Source organism: Salmo trutta, unplaced genomic scaffold (genome assembly GCF_901001165.1).
Source record: "Salmo trutta unplaced genomic scaffold, fSalTru1.1, whole genome shotgun sequence".
In the NCBI taxonomy this organism is placed as follows: Eukaryota; Metazoa; Chordata; class Actinopteri; order Salmoniformes; family Salmonidae; genus Salmo; species Salmo trutta.
This window is the reverse complement of record NW_021822297.1, coordinates 226,209-253,708: the sequence shown is the minus strand read 5'-3', so window position 1 is coordinate 253,708 and position 27,500 is coordinate 226,209. Positions and strand designations below refer to the sequence as shown.

The 27,500-nt window shown below is 45.7% G+C and overlaps 1 protein-coding gene across 1 annotated transcript in view; it reads right to left on the bottom strand.

The window, feature by feature from the left end:
• LOC115181564 (inhibitory synaptic factor 2A-like) overlaps window positions 1-18,749 on the bottom strand; it is a 49,752-nt gene extending 31,003 nt beyond the window's left edge. Inside the window, exons 1-3 of the mRNA XM_029743458.1 lie at window positions 18,603-18,749; window positions 18,361-18,480; window positions 16,880-17,904 (exon numbers count right to left, since the gene is read on the bottom strand). Of these exons, the coding sequence (XP_029599318.1) occupies window positions 16,880-17,904; window positions 18,361-18,480; window positions 18,603-18,749 (1,292 nt within the window). The remainder of the gene's footprint in view (window positions 1-16,879; window positions 17,905-18,360; window positions 18,481-18,602) is intronic.
• Window positions 18,750-27,500: the final 8,751 nt, after the last annotated feature.

Here is a 27,500-nt window from a genome sequence, read left to right as displayed (position 1 = left end):
GAATACTCATGTTGGAATACTTCAATAAAACATTGTGTACGGCTCAGTTACCATGAACCTGTAATGCTGTCTGATTTGAACTGTGATGACAAAATGCCTCTAGGGATGTCTCAGAAAGCAACAGTTTAATTCACAGTGTATTTTGCATGTTTTTATGCTCAGTATTTACTTTAAACAGGTTAGACGGATGGTAGTAGTATTTAACAGGGTAGGAGGATGGCATGGCTAGTAAGTGAGTATTTTAACGGGGTAGGTAGAGGATGGTAAGTGTATTTAACAGGGTATGGTAGTAGTATTAAACAGGGTAGAGGGATGGTAGTATTTAACAGGGTAGAGGGATGGTAGTAGTATTTAACAGGGTAGAGGGAGGTAGTAGTATTTAACAGGGTAGAGGGAGGTAGTAGTATTAACAGGGTAGAGGGATGGTAGTAGTATTTAACAGGGTAGAGGGATGGTAGTAGTATTTAACAGGGGTAGAGGGATGGTAGTAGTATTTAACAGGGTAGAGGGATGGTAGTAGTATTATTAACAGGGTAGAGGGATTGGTAGTAGTATTAACAGGGTAGAGGGATGGTAGTAGTATTTAACAGGGTAGAGGGATGGTAGTAGTATTTAACAGACTAGAGGGATGGTAGTAGTATTAACAGGGTAGAGGGATTGGTAGTAGTATTTAACAGGGTAGAGGGATGGTAGTATTAACAGGGTAGAGGGATGGTAGTATTTAACAGGGTAGAGGGATGGTAGTAGTATTTAACAGGGTAGAGGGATGGTAGTAGTATTTAACAGGGTAGAGGGATGGTAGTAGTATTAACAGGGTAGAGGGATGGTAGTAGTATTAACAGGGTAGAGGGATGGTAGTAGTATTAACAGGGTAGAGGGATGGTAGTATTTAACAGGGTAGAGGGATGGTAGTAGTATAACAGGGTAGAGGGATGGTAGTAGTATTAACAGGGTAGAGGGATGGTAGTAGTATTAACAGGGTAGAGGGATGGTAGTAGTATTAACAGGGTAGAGGGATGGTAGTAGTATTTAACAGGGTAGAGGGATGGTAGTAGTATTATTAACAGGGTAGGGGATGGTAGTAGTATTTAACAGGGTAGAGGGATGGTAGTAGTATTTAACAGGTAGAGGGATGGTAGTAGTATTTAACGGGTAGAGGGATGGTAGTAGTATTAACGGGTAGAGGGATGGTAGTAGTATTTAACAGGGTAGAGGGATGGTAGTAGTATTTAACAGGGTAGAGGGATGGTAGTAGTATTAACAGGGTAGAGGGATGGTAGTAGTATTTAACAGGGTAGAGGGATGGTAGTAGTAGTTAACAGGGTAGAGGGATGGTAGTAGAGTATTAACAGGGTAGAGGGATGGTAGTAGTATTTAACAGGGTAGAGGGATGGTAGTAGTATTAACAGGGTAGAGGGATGGTAGTAGTATTTAACAGGGTAGGGGGTGGGTAGTAGTTATTAACAGGGTAGAGGGATGGTAGTAGTATTTAACAGGGTAGAGGGATGGTAGTAGTATTTAACAGGGTAGAGGGATGGTAGTAGTATTAACAGGGTAGAGGGATGGTAGTAGTATTTAACAGGGTAGAGGGATGGTAGTAGTATTAACAGGGTAGTAGTATTTAACAGGGGTAGAGGGATGGTAGTAGTATTAACAGGGTAGAGGGATGGTAGTAGTATTTAACAGGGTAGAGGGATGGTAGTAGTATTAACAGGGTAGTAGTATTTAACAGGGTAGAGGGATGGTAGTAGTATTAACAGGGTAGAGGGATGGTAGTAGTATTTAACAGGGTAGAGGGATGGTAGTAGTATTAACAGGGTAGAGGGATGGTAGTAGTATTTAACAGGGTTAGAGGATGTAGTAGTCTTTAACAGGGTAGAGGGCATGGTAGTTAGTAAGGTAGAGGATGTGTCGTATATGAACAGGGTAGAGGGAATGGTAGTAGTATTAACAGGGTAGGGGTAGTACAGGTAGAGATGGGTATTAGTATATACAGGGTAGCGGGAATGGTAGTAGTATTTAACAGGGTAGAGGATGGTAGTAGTATTTAACAGGGTAGAGGGATTGGTAAGTAGGTATTAACAGGGTAGAGGTGTGGTAGTATTTAACAGGGTAGAGGATGTAATTGGTAGTAGTATTAACAGGGTAGAGGGATGGTCGTAGTAATTTAACAGGGTAGAGGGATGGTAGTCGTCTTTAACAGGGGTAAGAGGCATGGTAGTAGTATTTAACAGGGGTAGAAGGGATGGTAGTAGTATTTAACAGGGTAGAGGGATGGTAGTAGTATTTAACAGGGTAGAGGGATGGTAGTAGTATTTAACAGACTAGAGGGATGGTAGTAGTATTTAACAGGGTAGAGGGATGGTAGTAGTATTAACAGACTAGAGGGATGGTAGTAGTATTTAACAGGGTAGAGGGATGGTAGTAGTATTTAACAGGGTAGAGGGATGGTAGTAGTATTTAACAGGGTAGAGGGATGGTAGTAGTATTTAACAGACTAGAGGGATGGTAGTAGTATTTAACAGGGTAGAGGGATGGTAGTAGTATTTAACAGGGTAGAGGGATGGTAGTAGTATTTAACAGGGTATAGGGATGGTAGTAGTATTTAACAGGGTAGAGGGATGGTAGTAGTATTTAACAGGGTAGAGGGATGGTAGTAGTATTAACAGGGTAGAGGGATGGTAGTATTAACAGGGTAGAGGGATGGTAGTAGTATTTAACAGGGTAGAGGGATGGTAGTAGTATTTAACAGGGTAGAGGGATGGTAGTAGTATTTAACAGGGTAGAGGGATGTAGTAGTATTTAACAGGGTAGAGGATGGTAGTAGTATTTAACAGGGTAGAGGGATGGTAGTAGTATTAACAGGGTAGAGGGATGGTAAGTAGTATTTAACAGGGTAGAGGGATGGTAGTAGTATTTAACAGGGTAGAGGGATGGTAGTAGTATTAACAGGGTAGAGGGATGGTAGTAGTATTTAACAGGGTAGAGGGATGGTAGTAGTATTAACAGGGTAGAGGGATGGTGTAGTATTTAACAGGGTAGAGGGATGGTAGTAGTATTTAACAGGGGTAGAGGGATGGTAGTAGTATTAACAGGGTAGAGGGATGGTAGTAGTATTTAACAGGGTAGAGGGATGGTAGTAGTATTTAACAGGGTAGAGGGATGGTAGTAGTATTAACAGGGTAGAGGGATGGTAGTAGTATTAACAGGGTAGAGGGATGGTAGTAGTATTAACAGGGTAGAGGGATGGTAGTAGTATTTAACAGGGTAGAGGGATGGTAGTAGTATTTAACAGGGTAGAGGGATGGTAGTAGTATTAACAGGGTAGAGGGATGGTAGTAGTATTTAACAGGGTAGAGGGATGGTAGTAGTATTTAACAGGGTAGAGGGATGGTAGTAGTATTAACAGGGTAGAGGGATGGTAGTAGTATTTAACAGGGTAGAGGGATGGTAGTAGTATTAACAGGGTAGAGGGATGGTAGTAGTATTTAACAGGGTAGAGGGATGGTAGTAGTATTAACAGGGTAGAGGGATGGTAGTATTATTAACAGGGTAGAGGGATGGTAGTATTTAACAGGGTAGAGGGATGGTAGTAGTATTTAACAGACTAGAGGGATGGTAGTAGTATTTAACAGGGTAGAGGGATGGTAGTAGTATTAACAGGGTAGAGGGATGGTAGTAGTATTTAACAGGGTAGAGGGATGGTAGTAGTATTTAACAGGGTAGAGGGATGGTAGTAGTATTTAACAGGGTAGAGGGATGGTAGTAGTATTAACAGGGTAGAGGGATGGTAGTATTAACAGGGTAGAGGGATGGTAGTAGTATTTAACAGGGTAGAGGGATTGTAGTAGTATTTAACAGGTAGAGGGATTGGTAGTATTATTTAACAGGGTAGAGGGATGGTAGTAGTATTTAACAGGGTGGTAGAGGGATGGTAGTAGTATTTAACAGGGTAGAGGGATGGTAGTAGTATTTAACAGGGTAGAGGGATGGTAGTAGTATTTAACAGGGTAGAGGGAGGTAGTAGTATTAACAGGGTAGAGGGATGGTAGTAGTATTTAACAGGGTAGAGGGATGGTTGGTAGTATTAACAGGGTAGAGGGATGGTAGTAGTATTAACAGGGTAGAGGGATGGTAGTAGTATTTAACAGGGTAGAGGGATGGTAGTAGTATTAACAGGGTAGAGGGATGGTAGTAGTATTTAACGGGGAGGAGGGAGGGTAGTAGTATTAACAGGGTTAGAGGGATGGTAGTAGTATTTAACAGGGTAGAGGGATGGTGTAGTATTAACAGGGTAGAGGGATGTAGTAGTATTTAAACAGGGTAGAGGGATGGTAGTAGTATTTAACAGGGTAGAGGGATGGTAGTAGTATTAACAGGTTAGACGGGATGGTAGTAGTATTTAACAGGGTAGAGGGATGGTTAGTAGTATTAACAGGGTAGAGGCGATGGTAGTAGTATTAACAGGGTAGAGGGATGGTTAGTAGTATTAACAGGGTAGAGGGATGGTAGTAGTATTTAACAGGGTAGAGGGATGGTAGTAGTATTAACAGGGTAGAGGGATGGTAGTAGTATTTAACAGGGTAGAGTGATGGTAGTAGTATTTAACAGGTAGAGGGATGGTAGTAGTATTAACAGGGTAGAGATGGTAGTAGTATTTAACAGGGGATGGGTAGTAGTATTTAACAGGACTAGAGGGATGGTAGTAGTATTTAACAGGGTAGGAGGGCTTGGTAGTAGTATTTAACAGGTAGAGGGATGGTAGTAGTATTTAACAGGGTAGAGGGATTGGTAGTAGTATTTAACAGGGTAGAGGGATGGTAGTAGTATTTAACAGGGTAGAGGGATGGTAGTAGTATTTAACAGGGTAGAGGATGGTAGTAGTATTTAACAGGGTAGAGGGATGGTAGTAGTATTTAACAGGGTAGAGGGATGGTAGTAGTATTAACAGGGTAGAGGGATGGTAGTAGTATTAACAGGGTAGAGGGATGGTAGTAGTATTAACAGGGTAGAGGGATGGTAGTAGTATTTAACAGGGTAGAGGGATGGTAGTAGTATTTAACAGGGTAGAGGGATGGTAGTAGTATTTAACAAGTAGCAGACTAAAGGATGTTAACCCTCACATACATTTTGATCAGGGTTTGAGATGCACCTCAGTTTGAGGAAGGTTTGGTATTTCAGGCTTTATCTTCATCCTACAATTGTCGCTTCATTTCTGTGGACTTGAAGTCTGTAAACACACACACACACACACACACACAGAATCGATTGCCTTCTTATTGGACGGTCTAGTGGTAATATTCTTTAGATTGGTTCAGGATATTGATTGACAGTAAGTTCCTCTCCCGTGTAATTGATGTGTTATTGCTGTGTTCGTTCCATCAATTTATAGCTCTCTTAATATGTAAAACACGTATCGATCTGAAGCTAATCGGTCGGGACGTTGGTACCGAATTCCAACTCAAAGTCCGTTACCATGACGACGGTACACGTAGTGGTGTCGGCGCCACGGTAACTAGAATCAGTCCCAAATTCACATCAATGATGACTTTATGGGGGAGGACTGGTGGAAAGCATACCCTCCGTCTCGATCTCACTCACTCACACACTCACACACTCACACACACACACACACACACACACACACACACACACACACACACACACACACACACACACCCAGAGCCTTGCTAGTTCCTCTCTCTCTCTCTCTCTCCCAGGCTGCGGCGTCATGCTTCCTGAGCAGACCAGTGTCAGAGCACCAATAAGAATTAAAGAGGTGTTGCAGAGCTCCACAATTAATTACATTTTAATCTAAATTGCGATATGGACATGCACACTATCCAAATCGCAGAAAAAAAACGGCTGTGATATTTTGAGACGACACTTAGCCCGTCTGTAACAGACATTTTTTCTACTTTTCCATGTTATTACTGGATCTCACTGAGTTCTCTGTCCCTCCTCTTTTGGCTGTTTGCCAATTCCACTCACACCAAGCCCCGCCCCTCCCCTGTCACTCAAGCTGTCCAGTACTTCCTGCTTCAGATTCACTCTGTATGTTTTGACCAATCAACAGCATTGCAGTCAACTGATTGTTCCAAACAAGAAAGACGCAGCTTTCCAATATGCTTCTTAATGTAAATCCACACGTTTTCTGTTTTCAACTATTTCTGTGTGTAACTTGCTCTCTGCTAATAAACACTAGTTAGTCTAGTTATAGGGAACATCTGGCTAGTAAACTCTCTGCTAATAAACACTAGTTAGTCTAGTTATAGGGAACATCTGGCTAGTAAACTCTCTACTAAACGCTAGTTAGTCTAGTTATAGGGAACATCTGGCTAGTAAACTCTCTGCTAAACACTAGTTAGTCTAGTTATAGGGAACATCTGGCTAGTAAACTCTCTGCTAAACACTAGTTAGTCTAGTTATAGGGAACATCTGGCTAGTAAACTCTCTGCTAAACACTAGTAAGTCTAGTTATAGGGAACATCTGGCTAGTAAACTCTCTACTAAACACTAGTTAGTCTAGTTATAGGGAACATCTGGCTAGTAAACTCTCTGCTAAACACTAGTTAGTCTAGTTATAGGGAACATCTGGCTAGTAAACTCTCTGCTAAACACTAGTTAGTCTAGTTATAGGGAACATCTGGCTAGTAAACTCTCTGCTAAACACTAGTTAGTCTAGTTATAGGGAACATCTGGCTAGTAAACTCTCTGCTAAACACTAGTTAGTCTAGTTATAGGGAACATCTGGCTAGTAAACTCTCTGCTAAACACTAGTTAGTCTAGTTATAGGGAACATCTGGCTAGTAAACTCTCTGCTAAACACTAGTTAGTCTAGTTATAGGGAACATCTGGCTAGTAAACTCTCTACTAAACACTAGTTAGTCTAGTTATAGGGAACATCTGGCTAGTAAACTCTCTGCTAAACACTAGTTAGTCTAGTTATAGGGAACATCTGGCTAGTAAACTCTCTGCTAAACACTAGTTAGTCTAGTTATAGGGAACATCTGGCTAGTAAACTCTCTACTAAACACTAGTTAGTCTAGTTATAGGGAACATCTGGCTAGTAAACTCTCTACTAAACACTAGTTAGTCTAGTTATAGGGAACATCTAGTGTAATTTTGCTCTGATACAGGCCGGTACCAGTGGCAGAGCATCGTTAGTGTAACATATTGTTTTTAAATCAGAGAGGAAAAGGAGAAGATTCCAGTTGTCTGAATGTACACGTAACTGCCAAAGTAAAGGAAACACCTGAGTAAATGAGGGGATGTATATTGAAAACATCACGTCTAAAGGCCAAACGTCTCCAGACTAAATGGTTTCCCAGTTTCTCTACCGTTTTATCATGTGTACTAATGGTTAGGCAGCAGAACATTACACATCACGTCTAAAGGCCAAACGTCTCCAGACTAAATGGTTTCCCAGTTTCTCTACCGTTTTATCATGTATAATAATGGTTATGCAGCAGAACATTACACATCACGTCTAAAGGCCAAACGTCTCCAGACTAAATGGTTTCCCAGTTTCTCTACCGTTTTACCATGTATAATAATGGTTATGCAGCAGAACATTACACATCACGTCTAAAGGCCAAACGTCTCCAGACTAAATGGTTTCCCAGTTTCTCTACCGTTTTACCATGTATAATAATGGTTATGCAGCAGAACATTACACATCACGTCTAAAGGGCCAAACGTCTCCAGACTAAATGGTTTCCCAGTTTCTCTACCGTTTTACCATGTATAATAATGGTTATGCAGCAGAACATTACACATCACGTCTAAAGGCCAAACGTCTCCAGACTAAATGGTTTCCCAGTTTCTCTACCGTTTTACCATGTATAATAATGGTTATGCAGCAGAACATTACACATCACGTCTAAAGGCCAAACGTCTCCAGACTAAATGCACTTTGACACAACGCATTGACTTACATGACAAATGGATGTTATGCCGTGCGAGCGGACATGTAACTTACTCACCTACAGCCCTGGGCTGTTCCTATTTGGGCTACTGACATTTCTGAACGAGAGGGACGGTGTGGCTAACGTAGCGTGACAACACAAACATTACAATCTCCGCTTGGGGTTGTGAAAAAAAATACAATTATTTATCTGCTGTGATAAAACCCATGGACAGTAGACAGTATGTCCACATTCTACCAGCTGTTCGACTGAGTATCAGACCTTTACATTGCTCAATGTATTATACAATGTCAAGTTACTGCTTCTTCATATAACAGTTTACCACAGAACATGAGAGCCTAACCATAGTCGTTGTCCGATTTAAAAAACCTCATCTCCAAAACAGAAACTTTTCAAGAAATTGAAATAACAGCCATATTTTCCCATTTACAAAAAATATAATTCTGAAACTTCAGAAGCCATTTTGAATACATGTTGTTGGTCCTAGTATCATGTAATGTTCAGAATGCATTGAGGGGAGTTACTGCTTTCAGTACATCTGCCAGTGAATGAAAGCCAGGCTATAGTTACTACATTGTACTAGACACTACTACTACATGAGTCATATGAAATATTCAAGTGTTGAGGTCTTCCAGGCTCCCGAGTGGTGCAGCGGTCTAAGACACTGCATCTCAGTGCTAGAGGCGTCACTACAGACCCTGGTTCAAATCCAGGCTGTATCACAGCGGTCTAAGACACTGCATCTCAGTGCTAGAGGCGTCACTACAGACCCTGGTTCGAATCCAGACTGTATCACAGCGGTCTAAGACACTGCATCTCAGTGCTAGAGGCGTCACTACAGACCCTGGTTCGAATCCAGGCTGTATCACAGCGGTCTAAGGCACTGCATCTCAGTGCTTGAGGTGTCACTACAGACCCTGGTTCCATTCCAGGCTGTATCACAGCGGTCTAAGGCACTGCATCTCAGTGCTAGAGGCGTCACTACAGTCACCCTGGTTCGAATCCAGGCTGTATCACAGCGGTCTAAGGCACTGCATCTCAGTGCTAGAGGCGTCACTACAGTCACCCTGGTTCGAATCCAGGCTGTATCACAACCGGCCGTGATGGGGAGTCCCACGCCCAGTGTTGTCAGGGTTTAACCGGTGTTGGCCGTCATTGTAAATAAGAATTTGTTCTTAACTGACTTGCATAGTTAAATAATTCTACTTAACAAAAATAATATTGTACATGTTGTCGTCATATCTGTGGTTCATCCTGCAGCTCGTGGCGAAGTCATGTTCCTCACTTTAAGTGTAAAGTAGGCTAACCACTTCATCATATTACTGCTGGAGATAATGTATCTATGAAGGGGCAAGATAATGGTTCTTCCAGGACATCCTGTTAAGCACTAGGGTTAAATACCTTTAGCTCAGGTGTAAAGGACGTCACTCTCCTTGCTTAGCTACTACCACTTCCTCCTTATTCAGCCCGTACCTGGCGCCAGCTCAGAGGACCTCTGCCTCACAAACACACGTGACCTCCAGCCTCAAGTGAGGGACACTTAAAGGCTGAGGAGCACGTTTCACACACACACACACACACACACACACACACACACACACACACACACACACACACACACACACACACGTTTTGTTCTGGTATCGTCATTGGGGACCTAAAAAAAAATCCATTCCAAATCCTTAACCCTTACGTAACCTTAACCTGTAACCCTTACGTAACCTTAACCTGTAACCCTTAACCCTTACGTAACCTTAACCTGTAACCCTTAACCCTTACGTAACCTTAACCTGTAACCCTTACGTAACCTTAACCTGTAACCCTTATTAACCCTTACGTAACCTTAACCTGTAACCCTTATGTAACCTTAACCTGTAACCCTTAACCCTTACGTAACCTTAACCTGTAACCCTTAACCTGTAACCCTTAACCCTTGCGTAACCTTAACCTGTAACCCTTACGTAACCTTAACCTGTAACCCTTAACCCTTACGTAACCTTAACCTGTAACCCTTAACCTGTAACCCTTAACCCTTGCGTAACCTTAACCTGTAACCCTAACTCTAAACCTAAACCCTAAACCTAAAATAGCCTTTGTCCTCATGGGGACATGGGAAATGTCCCCACAAGGGAGAATTTTCCTTGTTTTACTATCCTTGTGGAGACATTGGGGATTTTAGGTCCCCACAAGGATAGAAGATCAAGACCACACACACACACACACACACACACACACACACACACACACACACACACACACACAGAGAGAGAGAGCTGCCAGGCCACGAACATGTACATCAGCCGACCTACCTAGCTCTGTATCTAGCTAATCATCTCCTGCTAAGGGAAGTCATTAAGTCGCTTTGTGAGGAGATTTGTTTGTTTTAATCACCTTCCTGGACTGGAGCCAAATGCACTGTGTCTCACACACACACACACACACACACACACACACACACACACACACACACAGAGAGTGTCCTGTCATCTCAGCGCTGTAGGGTAGCCAGGTAATAAGAAGTGAAGAGATGTTGTGTTTTCCTGTAGTGAATTACCATGATGGATCTGAATCGGTGGCTCAGTAAACCACTAACCCTGGTGTTGGGATTACATGATATAACCTGACTGGCTCGTCAAACCACTTCGGACAAATTCAGACAGATGATTGGTTGGTCCGCTAGCAGAATAGCTCTGTTGTTGTTGTTGATATCTAGAGAGAATCCCAAAAGGATATGGTTCCTTTTAAAGAGCCTATTCAGTACTCTGACTTCTCTGTGACAGATACAGTGGCTAGATAGATGCTACTCTGTTGTCCGTCCGTCCCCCCATATCGTTTTGTAGCCTTCAGTTTGTCTGGAGGAAGGATATTATTCTCTAAAGATCACACGTCAGTATGACAGTATGACAGGGAACGTGTGCTGAACAGACCTCCTGTAAGTGACTTCCTCATTTCCTTTTTAACTACTGTTCTGTTCCATTGTGTTCAGTAAAGCTCTGAACGCTGTTCACCACCAATACATCCTGTAGGTCTGAATCAGAGCTCCACTATTCCACCAATACATCCTGTAGGTCTGAATCAGAGCTCCACTATTCCACCAATACATCCTAGATGGACTAGTCCTGTAGGTCTGAATCAGAGCTCCACTATTCCACCAATACAACCTAGGTGGACTAGTCTAGTAGGTCTGAATCAGAGCTCCACTATTCCACCAATACATCCTGTAGGTCTGAATCAGAGCTCCACTATTCCACCAATACATCCTAGGTGGACTAGTCCTGTAGTTCTGAATCAGAGCTCCACTATTCCACCAATACATCCTAGATGGACTAGTCCTGTAGTTCTGAATCACAGCTCCACTATTCCACCAATACATCCTAGATGGACTAGTCCTGTAGTTCTGAATCACAGCTCCACTATTCCACCAATACATCCTAGGTGGACTAGTCCAGTAGTTCTGAATCAGAGCTCCACTATTCCACCAATACATCCTAGGTGGACTAGTCCTGTAGTTCTGAATCAGAGCTCCACTATTCCACCAATACAACCTAGATGGACTAGTCCTGTAGTTCTGAATCAGAGCTCCACTATTCCACCAATACATCCTAGGTGGACTAGTCCTGTAGTTCTGAATCAGAGCTCCACTATTCCACCAATACATCCTAGATGGACTAGTCCTGTAGTTCTGAATCAGAGCTCCACTATTCCACCAATACATCCTAGATGGACTAGTCCAGTAGTTCTGAATCAGAGCTCCACTATTCCACCAATACATCCTAGGTGGACTAGTCCTGTAGTTCTGAATCAGAGCTCCACTATTCCACCAATACAACCTAGATGGACTAGTCTAGTAGTTCTGAATCAGAGCTCCACTATTCCACCAATACATCCTAGGTGGACTAGTCCTGTAGGTCTGAATCAGAGCTCCACTATTCCACCAATACATCCTAGATGGACTAGTCCTGTAGTTCTGAATCAGAGCTCCACTATTCCACCAATACATCCTAGGTGGACTAGTCCTGTAGTTCTGAATCAGAGCTCCACTATTCCACCAATACATCCTAGGTGGACTAGTCCTGTAGTTCTGAATCAGAGCTCCACTATTCCACCAATACATCCTAGGTGGACTAGTCCAGTAGTTCTGAATCAGAGCTCCGGTATTACACGGTCATCCCGCGGCTCGTTTCTACTCTACATGAAACACACCATGGTCACAGGATTCATGATATCTGAATGATTCATAAAGTGATGCTGCTGGGTCTTCCGTGGTTCCACTCTCACTTATACTACAGCATCGTTCAATACTCCATTCTGATTGGCTAGAAGGGTAAATTCTAGAGTGTTGATTCGTTTCAAATATACAGGCAGTTGGACAAGATATTGGACACCACCTGAAGTATTTCCACTTTAATATTACAGCAACACATCGCTACCCAGTCTCTCATGTTAACCAGTATAACTAGTCCCCTGATCACCATCACTACCCAGTCTCTCCTGTTAACCAGTATAACTAGTCCCCTGATCACCATCACTACCCAGTCTCTCCATTTAACCAGTATAACTAGTCCCCTGATCACCATCACTACCCAGTCTCTCATGTTAACCAGTATAACTAGTCCCCTGATCACCATCACTACCCAGTCTCTCCTGTTAACCAGTATAACTAGTCCCCTGATCACCATCACTACCCAGTCTCTCATGTTAACCAGTATAACCAGTATAACTAGTCCCCTGATCACCATCACTACCCAGTCTCTCTGGTTAACCAGTATAACTAGTCCCCTGATCACCATCACTACCCAGTCTCTCCTGTTAACCAGTATAACTAGTCCCCTGATCCCCATCACTACCCAGTCTCTCATGTTAACCAGTATAACTAGTCCCCTGATCCCCATCACTACCCAGTCTCTCATGTTAACCAGTATAACTAGTCCCCTGATCACCATCACTACCCAGTCTCTCCTGTTAACCAGTATAACTAGTCCCCTGATCACCATCACTACCCAGTCTCTCCTGTTAACCAGTATAACTAGTCCCCTGATCACCATTACTACCCAGTCTCTCCTGTTAACCAGTATAACTAGTCCCCTGATCACCATCACTACCCAGTCTCTCCTGTTAACCAGTATAACTAGTCCCCTGATCACCATCACTACCCAGTCTCTCATGTTAACCAGTATAACTAGTATAACTAGTCCCCTGATCCCCATCACTACCCAGTCTGTCATGTTAACCAGTATAACTAGTCCCCTGATCACCATCACTACCCAGTCTCTCATGTTAACCAGTATAACTAGTATAGATAGACCCCTGATCCCCATCACTACCCAGTCTCTCATGTTAACCAGTATAACTAGTATAACTAGTCCCCTGATCCCCATCACTACCCAGTCTCTCATGTTAACCAGTATAACTAGTATAACTAGTCCCCTGATCCCCATCACTACCCAGTCTCTCATGTTAACCAGTATAACTAGTATAACTAGTCCCCTGATCCCCATCACTACCCAGTCTCTCATGTTAACCAGTATAACTAGTCCCCTGATCCCCATCACTACCCAGTCTACTCTCCTGTTAACCAGTAGGTTATAGGACCCAGTCTACTCTCCTGTTAACCAGTAGGTTATAGGACCCAGTCTACTCTCCTGTTAACCAGTAGGTTATAGGACCCAGTCTACTCTCCTGTTAACCAGTAGGTTATAGGACCCAGTCTACTCTCCTGTTAACCAGTGGGTTATAGGACCCAGTCTACTCTCCTGTTAACCAGTAGGTTATAGACCCAGTCTACTCTCCTGTTAACCAGTAGGTATAGGACCCAGTCTACTCTCTGTTAACCAGTAGGTTATAGGACCCAGTCTACTCTTCCTGTTAACCAGTAGGTTATAGGACCAAGGTCTACTCTCCTGTTAACCAGTAGGTTATTAGGACCCAGTCTACTCTCACTGTTAACCAGTAGGTTATAGGACCCAGTCTACTCTCCTGTTAACCAGGTAGGATTTATAGACCCACGTTCTACTCTCCTGTTAACCAGTAGGTTATAGGATCCCAGTCTACTCTCCTGTTAACCAGTAGGTTATAGGACCAGTCTACTCTCCTGTTAACCAGTAGGTTATAGGACCCAGTCTACTCTCCTGTTAACCAGTAGGTTATAGGACCCAGTCTACTCTCCTGTTAACCAGTAGGTTATAGGACCCAGTCTACTGTTAACCAGTAGGTTATAGGACCCCCCAGAGTCTACTCTCCTCGTTAACCAGTAGGTTATAGGACCCAGTCTACTCTCCTGTTAACCAGTAGGTTATAGGACCCAGTCTACTCTCCTGTTAACCAGTAGGTTATGGGACCCAGTCTACTCTCCTGTTAACCAGTAGGTTATAGGACCCAGTCTACTCTCCTGTAACCAGTAGGTTATAGGACCAGGCACTTACTTCCTGTTAACCAGTAGGTTATAGGACCCCAGTCTACTCTCCTGTTTAACCAGTAGGTTATAGGACCCAGTCTACTCTCCTGTTAACCAGTAGGTTTTAGGACCCAGTCTACTCTCCTGTTAACCAGTAGGTTATAGGCCCAGGCCTACTCTCCTGTTAACCAGTAGGTTATAGGACCGTCCTACTCTCCTGTACCAGTAGGTTATAGGACCCAGTCTACTCTCCTGTTAACCAGTAGGTTATAGGACCCAGTCTACCTCTCCTGTTAACCAGTAGGTTATAGGACCCAGTCTACTGGTTAACCAGTAGGTTATAGGACCCAGTCTACTCTCCGTTAACCAGAGGTTATAGGACCCAGTCTACTCTCCGTTAACCAGTAGGTTATAGGACCCAGTCTACTCTCCTGTTAACCATAGGTTATGGGACCCAGTCTACTTCCTGGTAACCAGTAGGTATAGGACCCAGTCTACTCTCCTGTTAACCAGTAGGTTATAGGACCAGCCTACTCTCCTGTTAACCAGTAGGTTATAGGACCCAGTCTACTCTCCTGTTAACCAGTAGGTTATAGGACCCAGTCTACTCTCCTGTTAACCAGTAGGTTATAGGACCCAGTCTACTCTCCTGTTAACCAGTAGGTTATAGGGCCCAGCCTACTCTCCTGTTAACCAGTAGGTTATAGGACCCAGTCTACTCTCCTGTTAACCAGTAGGTTATAGGACCCAGTCTACTCTCCTGTTAACCAGTAGGTTATAGGACCCAGTCTACTCTCCTGTTAACCAGTAGGTTATAGGACCCAGTCTACTCTCCTGTTAACCAGTGGGTTATAGGACCCAGCCTACTCTCCTGTTAACCAGTGGGTTATAGGACCCAGTCTACTCTCCTGTTAACCAGTGGGTTATAGGACCCAGTCTACTCTCCTGTTAACCAGTAGGTTATAGGACCCAGTCTACTCTCCTGTTAACCAGTAGGTTATAGGACCCAGCCTACTCTCCTGTTAACCAGTAGGTTATAGGACCCAGTCTACTCTCCTGTTAACCAGTAGGTTATAGGACCCAGTCTACTCTCCTGTTAACCAGTAGGTTATAGGACCCAGTCTACTCTCCTGTTAACCAGTAGGTTATAGGACCCAGTCTACTCTCCTGTTAACCAGTAGGTTATAGGGCCCAGTCTACTCTCCTGTTAACCAGTAGGTTATAGGACCCAGTCTACTCTCCTGTTAACCAGTAGGTTATAGGGCCCAGTCTACTCTCCTGTTAACCAGTGGGTTATAGGACCCAGTCTACTCTCCTGTTAACCAGTGGGTTATAGGACCCAGTCTACTCTCCTGTTAACCAGTAGGTTATAGGACCCAGTCTACTCTCCTGTTAACCAGTAGGTTATAGGACCCAGTCTACTCTCCTGTTAACCAGTAGGTTATAGGACCCAGTCTACTCTCCTGTTAACCAGAAGGTTATAGGGCCCAGTCTACTCTCCTGTTAACCAGTATGTTATAGGACCCAGTCTACTCTCCTGTTAACCAGTAGGTTATAGGACCCAGCCTACTCTCCTGTTAACCAGTAGGTTATAGGACCCAGTCTACTCTCCTGTTAACCAGTAGGTTATAGGACCCAGTCTACTCTCCTGTTAACCAGTAGGTTATAGGACCCAGTCTACTCTCCTGTTAACCAGTAGGTTATAGGACCCAGTCTACTCTCCTGTTAACCAGTAGGTTATAGGGCCCAGTCTACTCTCCTGTTAACCAGTAGGTTATAGGACCCAGTCTACTCTCCTGTTAACCAGTAGGTTGTAGGACCCAGTCTACTCTCCTGTTAACCAGTAGGTTATAGGACCCAGTCTACTCTCCTGTTAACCAGTAGGTTATAGGACCCAGTCTACTCTCCTGTTAACCAGTAGGTTATAGGACCCAGCCTACTCTCCTGTTAACCAGTAGGTTATAGGACCCAGTCTACTCTCCTGTTAACCAGTAGGTTATAGGGCCCAGTCTACTCTCCTGTTAACCAGTAGGTTATAGGACCCAGTCTACTCTCCTGTTAACCAGTAGGTTATAGGACCCAGTCTCCTGTTAACCAGTAGGTTATAGGGCCCAGTCTACTCTCCTGTTAACCAGTAGGTTATAGGACCCAGTCTACTCTCCTGTTAACCAGTAGGTTATAGGACCCAGTCTACTCTCCTGTTAACCAGTATGTTATAGGACCCAGTCTACTCTCCTGTTAACCAGTAGGTTATAGGACCCAGTCTACTCTCCTGTTAACCAGTAGGTTATAGGACCCAGTCTACTCTCCTGTTAACCAGTAGGTTATAGGACCCAGTCTACTCTCCTGTTAACCAGTAGGTTATAGGACCCAGCCTACTCTCTTGTTAACCAGTAGGTTATAGGACCCAGTCTACTCTCCTGTTAACCAGTAGGTTATAGGACCCAGCCTACTCTCCTGTTAACCAGTAGGTTATAGGGCCCAGCCTACTCTCCTGTTAACCAGTAGGTTGTTTGACCCACACATCAGATAGGAAGTCATTGTAAAGTCACCTTACCCCTCTCTGTGGGCCTCTCCCTTCTCCAGCTCCTGGATAACTCCCAGTAGGACCTTGATGGTCTCCTGGCTGGAGGAGATCAGGTTCTCCATGGCCTGAAGCTGGGCTTTCACGTCTCCTCCTCCATCCGCTTTCTGAGTCACTAGCGGTACTATCTGTTTACAGGCCTCCCCGGGGTTAACTCCCCCCGCAGTTGCTGGTTCAACCCTGCTACCCCCACAGCCCACCGCCTCCCCCACGGTCCGGGGTGACAGCGTCTGTGGTGAGAAGGCTGCTGGTTCATGGCACTGTGCCTGGGTAGTGCAGCCAGCGGCTCGCGGTAGAGTCTGAGACTGTAGTCCGTTGAGCTCTAGTCCCTTCATTCGTTTGCTCCGTGCTGTCGGGCTCTCCAGACACTCCACCTGGGTCAGAGAGTTCCAGGAGATGGGGCCGGTCACCTTGGAGGCTGAGGGAGACCCTCTCCTGTCCCCCGGCAGAGTCCTGCTAGAGCCTGGCTCCTCCAAGTGAAGCAGCTGCCGTTTACTGGCCGAGGAGTCCAGTTCCCTGTGTTGTAATCCTTCCAGGGGTTTTGATTTGACACTGCAGATCTGGTAGTCCGTGGCCTGTGGGTTGGAGCCGGGCGTGTTGGAGGGAGAGGGGCAGTCTGTGAGCATCAGACAGTCAGAGTAGAGGACATCTTCTCCGTCTGTACAGTGCTTCTCCACTGTAGCCATGCACTCCGTAGTATGCAACAAGGCCCTGGTTCTCTGTACTACTCCTCCACCGCAGGCGCCCCTGTCCCCTTCCCTGTCCCCTAAACGTTCCACAGCTTTCGAGCGCTTGACGTCGATGACAAACCCGTTGTTGTGGCCCTTGTCTCTCTCCACTGCTGCTACGTGTTTGGTGTGACTGTGGCCCTTTTTCCTCTCGAAGGGAAAGGTCTTGTAACGGCTCTTGAGGTCCGGGGAGGTCTGGACCCCTGTGCTCTTGGTGACGTTGGGGATGGAGCGCCGGGCGGGCACTGTCATGTACTTGCGGTACGCCACCTTGGAAAACGGTTCAGAGTTTAGAAAAGTGTTATTCTTCAACACCAACACATTACACAGTAAAAACAACATGGAGGACCACTCAGAGTTTAGAAAAGTGTTATTCTCCAACACCAACACATTACACAGTAAAAACAACATGGAGGACCACTCAGAGTTTAGAAAAGTGTTATTCTCCAACACCGACACATTACACAGTAAAAACAACATGGAGGACCACTCAGAGTTTAGAGACACTATAAACCAGGGTTTCCCAGACTCCCTCCTGGGGACCTCGAGAGGTGATCATTTAGGGTGTTGCCCTAGTACTTCACAGCTGATTCAGATCATTAACAAAGAAAAAGCTAAATGTGTAGCCCTTGGAGTCCCCAGGACCGTGTTTCTTCTATTCCACGGTCATAGTACAATAATACAGTAATATATGTTCCCAAAGCAAAAGGAGGGTTGGTTACAGACCTTGTATGAGACTGGCTTGCCCCCCTTCCCAGCCATCTGTAGAGCGGCCTCTCTCTGCTCGTTCTGCGCCTCGCAGATGTCCTTGAATCTCACCTGGAGGGCCTTGTTCCTCTTCCTCACCTACAACACAACGTTATTGTCATATTTTCAATGTTCGTCTTTTGCTAAATTGATGTTATTCTCAATCTCCCAGACACTCCACGCGCACACACGGACACACGGACACACACACACACACACACCTGCTGCTGTGACCTGCTGCTGGTGTCCAGGAAGGAGTATTTGACCTCCAGGGCCAGCGAGGCGGAAGGGGAGGGGGTGGGCGCCACCTCTGAGTCCGACTCGGAGTTGGTGAGCATGCTTTTACCACCCTCCGCCTTGCTCACCATGGTTCCTGAGAGAGAGAGAGAGAGAGAGAGAGAGAGAGAGAGGTGTATGAGAGCTAGGGGGAGACAGTGTTTGGCCCTAAACAGAGAGAACACAGTGGCAGAATACCTGACCACTGTGATTGACCCAAACTTAAGGAAAGCTTTGACTATGTACAGACTCAGTGAGCATAGCCTTGCTATTGAGAAAGGCCGCCGCAGGCAGACCTGGCTCTCAAGAGAAGACAGGCTATGTGCAACACTGCCCACAAAATGAGGTGGAAACTGAGCTGCACTTCCTAACCTCCTGCCAAATATATGACCATATTAGAGACACATATTTCCTTCAGATTACACAGATCCACAAAGAATTCGAAAACAAACCCAATTGTGATAAACTCCCATATCTACTGGGTGAAATACCACAGTGTTCCATCACAGCAGCAAGATGTGTGACCTGTTGCCACAAGAAAAGGTCAACCAGTGAAGAACAAACACCATTGTAAATACAACCCATATTTATGTTGATTTATTTTCCCTTTTGTACTTTAACTATTTGAACATCGTTACAACACTGAGAGAGAGAGAGTGTTAGTTTCTCTCTCTCATTCACCACAGTGACTAACACTATCTCTCCCCTCCCCCCTCCCCCCCTCTCTCTGATTGGGAGACCTTATTCACGGTTGAGGGAGGGAGGAAGCCCTGGTGAAGTGGGCTGGGGTGATTACACCCAGATGGAGGGCTTTTCCTCTGAGTTAGTGTGTACAGACAGGTAATATAGATGGAGGGCTTTTCCTCTGAGTTAGTGTGTACAGACAGGTAATATAGATGGAGGGCTTTTCCTCTGAGTTAGTGTGTACAGACAGGTAATATAGATGGAGGGCTTTTCCTCTGAGTTAGTGTGTACAGACAGGTAATATAGATGGAGGGCTTTTCCTCTGAGTTAGTGTGTACAGACAGGTAACAGATGGAGGGCTTTTCCTCTGAGTTAGTGTGTACAGACAGGTAACAGATAGAGGGCTTTTCCTCTGAGTTAGTGTGTACAGACAGGTAATAGATGGAGGGCTTTTCCTCTGAGTTAGTGTGTACAGACAGGTTATAGATAGAGGGCTTTTCCTCTGAGTTAGTGTGTACAGACAGGTCATATAGATGGAGGGCTTTTCCTCTGAGTTAGTGTGTACAGACAGGTAACAGATAGAGGGCTTTTCCTCTGAGTTAGTGTGTACAGACAGGTAATAGATGGAGGGCTTTTCCTCTGAGTTAGTGTGTACAGACAGGTTATAGATAGAGGGCTTTTCCTCTGAGTTAGTGTGTACAGACAGGTAATATAGATGGAGGGCTTTTCCTCTGAGTTAGTGTGTACAGACAGGTAACAGATAGAGGGCTTTTCCTCTGAGTTAGTGTGTACAGACAGGTAATTAGAGAAACTAACAGCAGGTTAAAGTGAAGGTTAGACCGCTCGGCCTTGGCCTTGTATGACAGCAGGCCGCGTGTGACCTTGTTCTCACTCAGTTAATTGGTCATTTGCTGTAAGGCCTAAGGAAAAGGCCCAGGGTGGTGTGGAACAGAATCAACCCCTATAATGAATTGTTACGCGATTTATTCTCTGTTCTTGGAGCTTTTGAAAGTAATTGTATCATAGCGACAAGCCGCATTTGTTCTGTCAAGAACCCTGACGTTCTCCTTGATACCATGGAGTCTGTTATCTATTCAACTGGGTGTGTTCTTCTGACTCTTAGTTCATCTCATCCTCTCTCTCTCTCTCTCCGTCCTCTCTCTTTCATCTCTCCATCCTCTCTCTTTCGTCTCTCCGTCCTCGATCTGTTTGCTGACTGGCTGACAGCTGTTCTACTCTTAGTCCTCGCTGACCTCATTCAGTGAGAAACCATGATGTAGCCTGAGAACACATCAAACTTCCACTGTCAGAGTGAAAACCACAAATCAAACATTCACCATGTCTAAAATATCAAGCTCAGAGATAATTTCAGGATTATTAGAATTCAGACACAGCAGATAATGTAACAAGAGTCTGTCTCTCTGTCCACCACAGGAGTCTCGCTCTGTCCACCACAGGAGTCTCTCTCTGTCCACCACATGAGTCTCTCTGTCCACCACAGGAGTCTCTCTCTGTCCACCACAGGAGTCTCTCTCTGTCCACCACAGGAGTCTCTCTCTGTCCACCACAGGAGTCTCTCTCTGTCCACCACAGGAGTCTCTCTCTGTCCACCACAGGAGTCTCTCTCTGTCCACCACAGGAGTCTCTCTCTGTCCACCACAGGAGTCTCTCTCTGTCCACCACAGGAGTCTCTCTCTGTCCACCACAGGAGTCTGGGCTACACTGTTCTTGCGTCTCGTGTTCCCCCCCCCCAGTGTAATTTTTCCACCCAATAATGGATCACATGATGTGAACAGCACAGTCCACTCATCTGTCTGTATTGCCACCCAGTAGCAAACAGGCAAGACCTTGTCTGTCTCTGTAGGGTATTTGACCTTATTAAAATAGAGAGATCTCTGCTGAACAACACATGTACAGTCTGTCACGTCTGTATCAGTGTGTGATTGATTGGTGAACCATTCATTCCAGGTTTTTAATGTGTTAGTCCATCTGTCTGCTGCTGTGTAGAGACGGGTGTCCCTTCCACACAAGTGACCGTGTTAATAATTCACATGAGAGCCACATACAGCACGTCCTGTACAAATCATATCAAACTGGATTTGTCACGTGCTCCGACTACAACAGGTGTAGACCTTACCGTGAAATGCTGACCAACAAGCCCCAAACCAACAGTGCAGTTCAAGAAAGAGTTAAGAAAATATTTACCAAATAAACTACAGTAAAAACGTATAAAAAGTAACACAACAAAATAACAATAACGAGGCTATATACAGGGTGTTACGGTACAGAGTCAATGTGGAGGCTATATACAGGGTGTTACGGTACAGAGTCAATGTGGAGGCTATATACAGTGTGTTACGGTACAGAGTCAATGTGGAGGCTATATACAGTGTGTTGAGCTTATATACAGTGTGTTACCAGAGTCAAATGTGGAGGCTATATACAGGGTGTTACGGTACAGAGTCATGTGGAGGCTATATACAAGGGTGTTACGGTACAGAGTCAAATGTGGAGCTATATACAGGGGGTACCGGTACAGAGTCAATGTGGAGGCTATATACAGGGTGTTACGGTACAGAGTCAATGTGGAGGCTAATACAGGGTGTTACGGTACAGAGTCAATGTGGAGGCTATATACAGGGTGTTACGGTACAGAGTCAATGTGGAGGCTATATACAGGGTGTTACGGTACAGAGTCAATGTGGAGGCTATATACAGGGGGTACAGAGTCAATGTGGAGGCTATATACAGGGTGTTACGGTACAGAGTCAATGTGGAGGCTATATACAGGGGTGTTACGGTACAGAGTCAATGTGGAGGCTATATACAGGGGGTACCGGTACAGAGTCAATGTGGAGGCTATATACAGGGGGTACCGGTACAGAGTCAATGTGGAGGCTATATACAGGGGGTACCGGTACAGAGTCAATGTGGAGGCTATATACAGGGTGTTACGGTACAGAGTCAATGTGGAGGCTATAATACAGGGGTACCGTACAGAGTCAATGTGGAGGCTATATACAGGGTACCGGTACAGAGTCAATGTGGAGGCTATATACAGGGTGTTACGGTACAGAGTCAATGTGGAGGCTATATACAGGGTGTTACGGTACATAGTCAATGTGGAGGCTATATACAGGGGTGTTACGGTACAGAGTCAATGTGGAGGCTATATACAGGGGGTACCGGTACAGAGTCAATGTGGAGGCTATATACAGGGGGTACCGGTACAGAGTCAATGTGGAGGCTATATACAGGGGGTTACGGTACAGAGTCAATGTGGAGGCTATATACAGGTGTTACGGTACAGAGTCAATGTGGAGGCTATATACAGGGTGTTACGGTCAGGAGTCAATGTGGAGGCTATATACAGGGTGTTATGGTACAGAGTCAATGTGGAGGCTATATACAGGGTGTTACGGTACAGAGTCATGTGGAGGCTATACAGGGGGTACCGGTACAGAGTCAATGTGGAGGCTATATACAGGGTGTTACGGTACAGAGTCAATGTGGAGGCTATATACAGGGTGTTACGGTACAGAGTCAACGTGGAGCCTATATACAGGGTGTACCGGTACAGAGTCAGTGTGGAGGCTATATACAGGGTGTTACGGTACAGAGTCAACGTGGAGCCTATATACAGGGTGTTACGGTACAGAGTCAATGTGGAGGCTATATACAGGGTGTTACGGTACAGAGTCAATGTGGAGGCTATATACAGGGTGTTACGGTACAGAGTCAATGTGGAGGCTATATACAGGGTGTTATGGTACAGAGTCAATGTGGAGGCTATATACAGGGTGTTACGGTACAGAGTCAATGTGGAGGCTATATACAGGGGGTACCGGTACAGAGTCAATGTGGAGGCTATATACAGGGTGTTACGGTACAGAGTCAATGTGGAGGCTATATACAGGGTGTTACGGTACAGAGTCAACGTGGAGCCTATATACAGGGTGTACCGGTACAGAGTCAGTGTGGAGGCTATATACAGGGTGTTACGGTACAGAGTCAACGTGGAGCCTATATACAGGGTGTTACGGTACAGAGTCAATGTGGAGGCTATATACAGGGGGTACCGGTACAGAGTCAATATGGAAGCTATATACAGGGGGTACCGGTACAGAGTCAATGTGGAGGCTATATACAGGGGGTACTGGTACAGAGTCAATGTGGAGGCTATATACAGGGGGTACTGGTACAGAGTCAATGTGGAGGCTATATACAGGGGGTACCGGTACAGAGTCAATGTGGAGGCTATATACAGGGGGTACTGGTACAGAGTCAATGTGGAGGCTATATACAGGGGGTACCGGTACAGAGTCAATGTGGAGGCTATATACAGGTGGTACCGGTACAGAGTCAATGTGGAGGATATATACAGGGTATTACGGTACAGAGTCAATGTGGAGGCTATATACAGGAGGTACCGGTACAGAGTCAATGTGGAGTCTATATACAGGGTATTACGGTACAGAGTCAATGTGGAGGCTATATACAGGGGGTACTGGTACAGAGTCAATGTGGAGGCTATATACAGGGTGTTACGGTACAGAGTCAATGTGGAGGCTATATACAGGGGGTACCGGTACAGAGTCAATGTGGAGGCTATATACAGGGTGTTACGGTACAGAGTCAATGTGGAGGCTATATACAGGGGGTACCGGTACAGAGTCAATGTGGAGGCTATATACAGGGGGTACCGGTACAGAGTCAATATGGAGGCTATATACAGGGGGTACCGGTACAGAGTCATGTGGAGGCTATATACAGGGGGTACTGGTACAGAGTCAATGTGGAGGCTATATACAGGGGGTACCGGTACAGAGTCAATGTGGAGGCTATATACAGGGGGTACCGGTACAGAGTCAATGTGGAGACTATATACAGGGTGTACCGGTACAGAGTCAATGTGGAGGCTATATACAGGGGGTACCGGTACAGAGTCATGTGGAGGCTATATACAGGGGGTACCGGTACAGAGTCAATGTGGAGGCTATATACAGGGTATTACGGTACAGAGTCAATGTGGAGGCTATATACAGGGGGTACTGGTACAGAGTCAATGTGGAGGCTATATACAGGGTGTTACGGTACAGAGTCAATGTGGAGGCTATATACAGGGGGTACCGGTACAGAGTCAATGTGGAGGCTATATACAGGGTGTTACGGTACAGAGTCAATGTGGAGGCTATATACAGGGGGTACCGGTACAGAGTCAATGTGGAGGCTATATACAGGGGTTACCGGTACAGAGTCAATATGGAGGCTATATACAGGGGGTACCGGTACAGAGTCAATGTGGAGGCTATATACAGGGGGTACTGGTACAGAGTCAATGTGGAGGCTATATACAGGGGGTACCGGTACGAGTCAATGTGGAGGCTATATACAGGGGTACCGGTACAGAGTCAATGTGGAGACTATATACAGGGTGTACCGGTACAGAGTCAATGTGGAGGCTATATACAGGGGGTACCGGTACAGAGTCATGTGGAGGCTATATACAGGGTGTTACGGTACAGAGTCAATGTGGAGGCTATATACAGGGTGTTACGGTACAGAGTCAATGTGGAGGCTATATACAGGGGGTACCGGTACAGAGTCATGTGGAGGCTATATACAGGGGTATCCGGTACAGAGTCAATGTGGAGGCTATATACAGGGGGTACCGGTACAGAGTCAATGTGGAGGCTATATACAGGGTGTTACGGTACAGAGTCAATGTGGAGGCTATATACAGGGGGTACCGGTACAGAGTCAATGTGGAGGCTATATACAGGGGGTACCGTACAGAGTCAATGTGGAGGGTATATTCAGGGGGTACCGGTACAGAGTCAATGTGGAGGCTATATACAGGGGGTACAGTACAGAGCCAATGTGGAGGCTATATACAGGGTGTTACGGTACAGAGTCAATGTGGAGGCTATATACAGGGGGTACCGGTACAGAGTCAATGTGGAGTCTATATACAGGGGGTACCGGTACAGAGTCAATGTGGAGACTATATACAGGGGGTACCGTACAGAGTCCAATGTGGAGGGCTATATACAGGGGGTACCGGTAGCAGAGTCAATGGTGAGGATATATACAGGGGTGTACGTACAGAGTCAATGTGGAGGCTAGATACAGGGTGTTACGGTACAGAGTCAATGTGGAGGCTATATACAGGGGTTACCGGTACAGAGTCAATGTGGAGACTATATACAGGGGGTACCGGTACAGAGTCAATGTGGAGGCTATATACAGGGTTGTTACGGTACAGAGTCCAATGTGGATGCTATATACAGGGGGTACCGGTACAGAGTCAATGTGGAGGCTATATGCAGGGTGTACCGGTACAGAGTCAATGTGGAGGCTATATACAGGGGGTACCGGTACAGAGTCAATGTGGAGGCTATATACAGGGGGTAACCGGTACGAGGCAATGTGGAGGCTATATACAGGGGGGTACCGGTACAGAGTCATGTGGAGGCTATATCAGGGTGTTTACGGTACAGAGTCAATGTGGAGGCTATATCAGGGTGTTATGGTACAGAGTCAATGTGGAGGCTATATACAGGGGGTACCGGTACAGAGTCAATGTGGAGGCTATATACAGGGGGTACCAGTACAGAGTCAATGTGGAGGCTATATACAGGGTGTTATGGTACAGAGTCAATGTGGAGGCTATATACAGGGGGTACCGGTACAGATATACGGCCTGTATTGTGTTTTCTGTCAGATCTCTAGTGACGGTAGAGAGATATACTCCTCATTCAGACAGGTTGGCTGTTGTCTTCGTCCTGTCCTCCTCATTCAGACAGGATGGCTGTTGTCTTTGTCCTGTCCTCCTCATTCAGACAGGATGGCTGTTGTCTTCGTCCTGTCCTCTTCATTCAGACAGGATGGCTGTTGTCTTCGTCCTGTCCTCCTCATTCAGACAGGATGGCTGGTGTCTTTGTCCTGTCCTCCTCATTCAGACAGGATGGCTGTTGTCTTCGTCCTGTCCTCCTCATCCAGACAGGATGGCTGTTGTCTTCGTCCTGTCCTCCTCATTCAGACAGGATGGCTGTTGTCTTCGTCCTGTCCTCCTCATCCAGACAGGATGGCTGGTGTCTTCGTCCTGTCCTCCTCATCCAGACAGGATGGCTGTTGTCTTCGTCCTGTCCTCCTCATCCAGACAGGATGGCTGGTGTCTTCGTCCTGTCCTCCTCATCCAGACAGGATGGCTGGTGTCTTCGTCCTGTCCTCCTCATTCAGACAGGATGGCTGGTGTCTTCGTCCTGTCCTCCTCATCCAGACAGGATGGCTGTTGTCTTCGTCCTGTCCTCCTCATTCAGACAGGATGGCTGTTGTCTTCGTCCTGTCCTCCTCATCCAGACAGGATGGCTGGTGTCTTCGTCCTGTCCTCCTCATCCAGACAGGATGGCTGTTGTCTTCGTCCTGTCCTCCTCATCCAGACAGGATGGCTGGTGTCTTCGTCCTGTCTTCTTCATCCAGACAGGATGGCTGGTGTCTTCGTCCTGTCCTCCTCATTCAGACAGGATGGCTGGTGTCTTCGTCCTGTCCTCCTCATTCAGACAGGATGGTTGGTGTCTTCGTCCTGTCCTCCTCATCCAGACAGGATGGCTGGTGTCTTCGTCCTGTCCTCCTCATCCGGACAGGATGGCTGTTGTCTTCGTCCTGTCCTCCTCATTCAGACAGGATGGCTGGTGTCTTCGTCCTGTCCTCTTCATTCAGACAGGATGGCTGTTGTCTTCGTCCTGTCCTCCTCATCCAGACAGGATGGCTGGTGTCTTCGTCCTGTCCTCCTCATCCAGACAGGATGGCTGGTGTCTTCGTCCTGTCCTCCTCACCCAGACAGGATGGCTGGTGTCTTCGTCCTGTCCTCCTCCTCGTTAGAACATTCAGAGGTTTAGACGTCAGGCTTTACAACAGCATGTCTCGCTTACTCTGAACACAATCATGACTGGGGAAAAACACTGTGTGTGTGTGTGTGTGTGTGTGTGTGTGTGTGTGTGTGTGTGTGTGTGTGTGTGTGTGTGTGTGTCAGAGAGAGTGAGAGGCAGCTAATCCTTTGTCTATGATGGTTCACACTAATGCTGTTATACTCTGGTTGGGGTATAGGATGGTGAGGAGGGGAGAGGGGGATGGTAGGGGGGAAGGAAGGAGGGGAG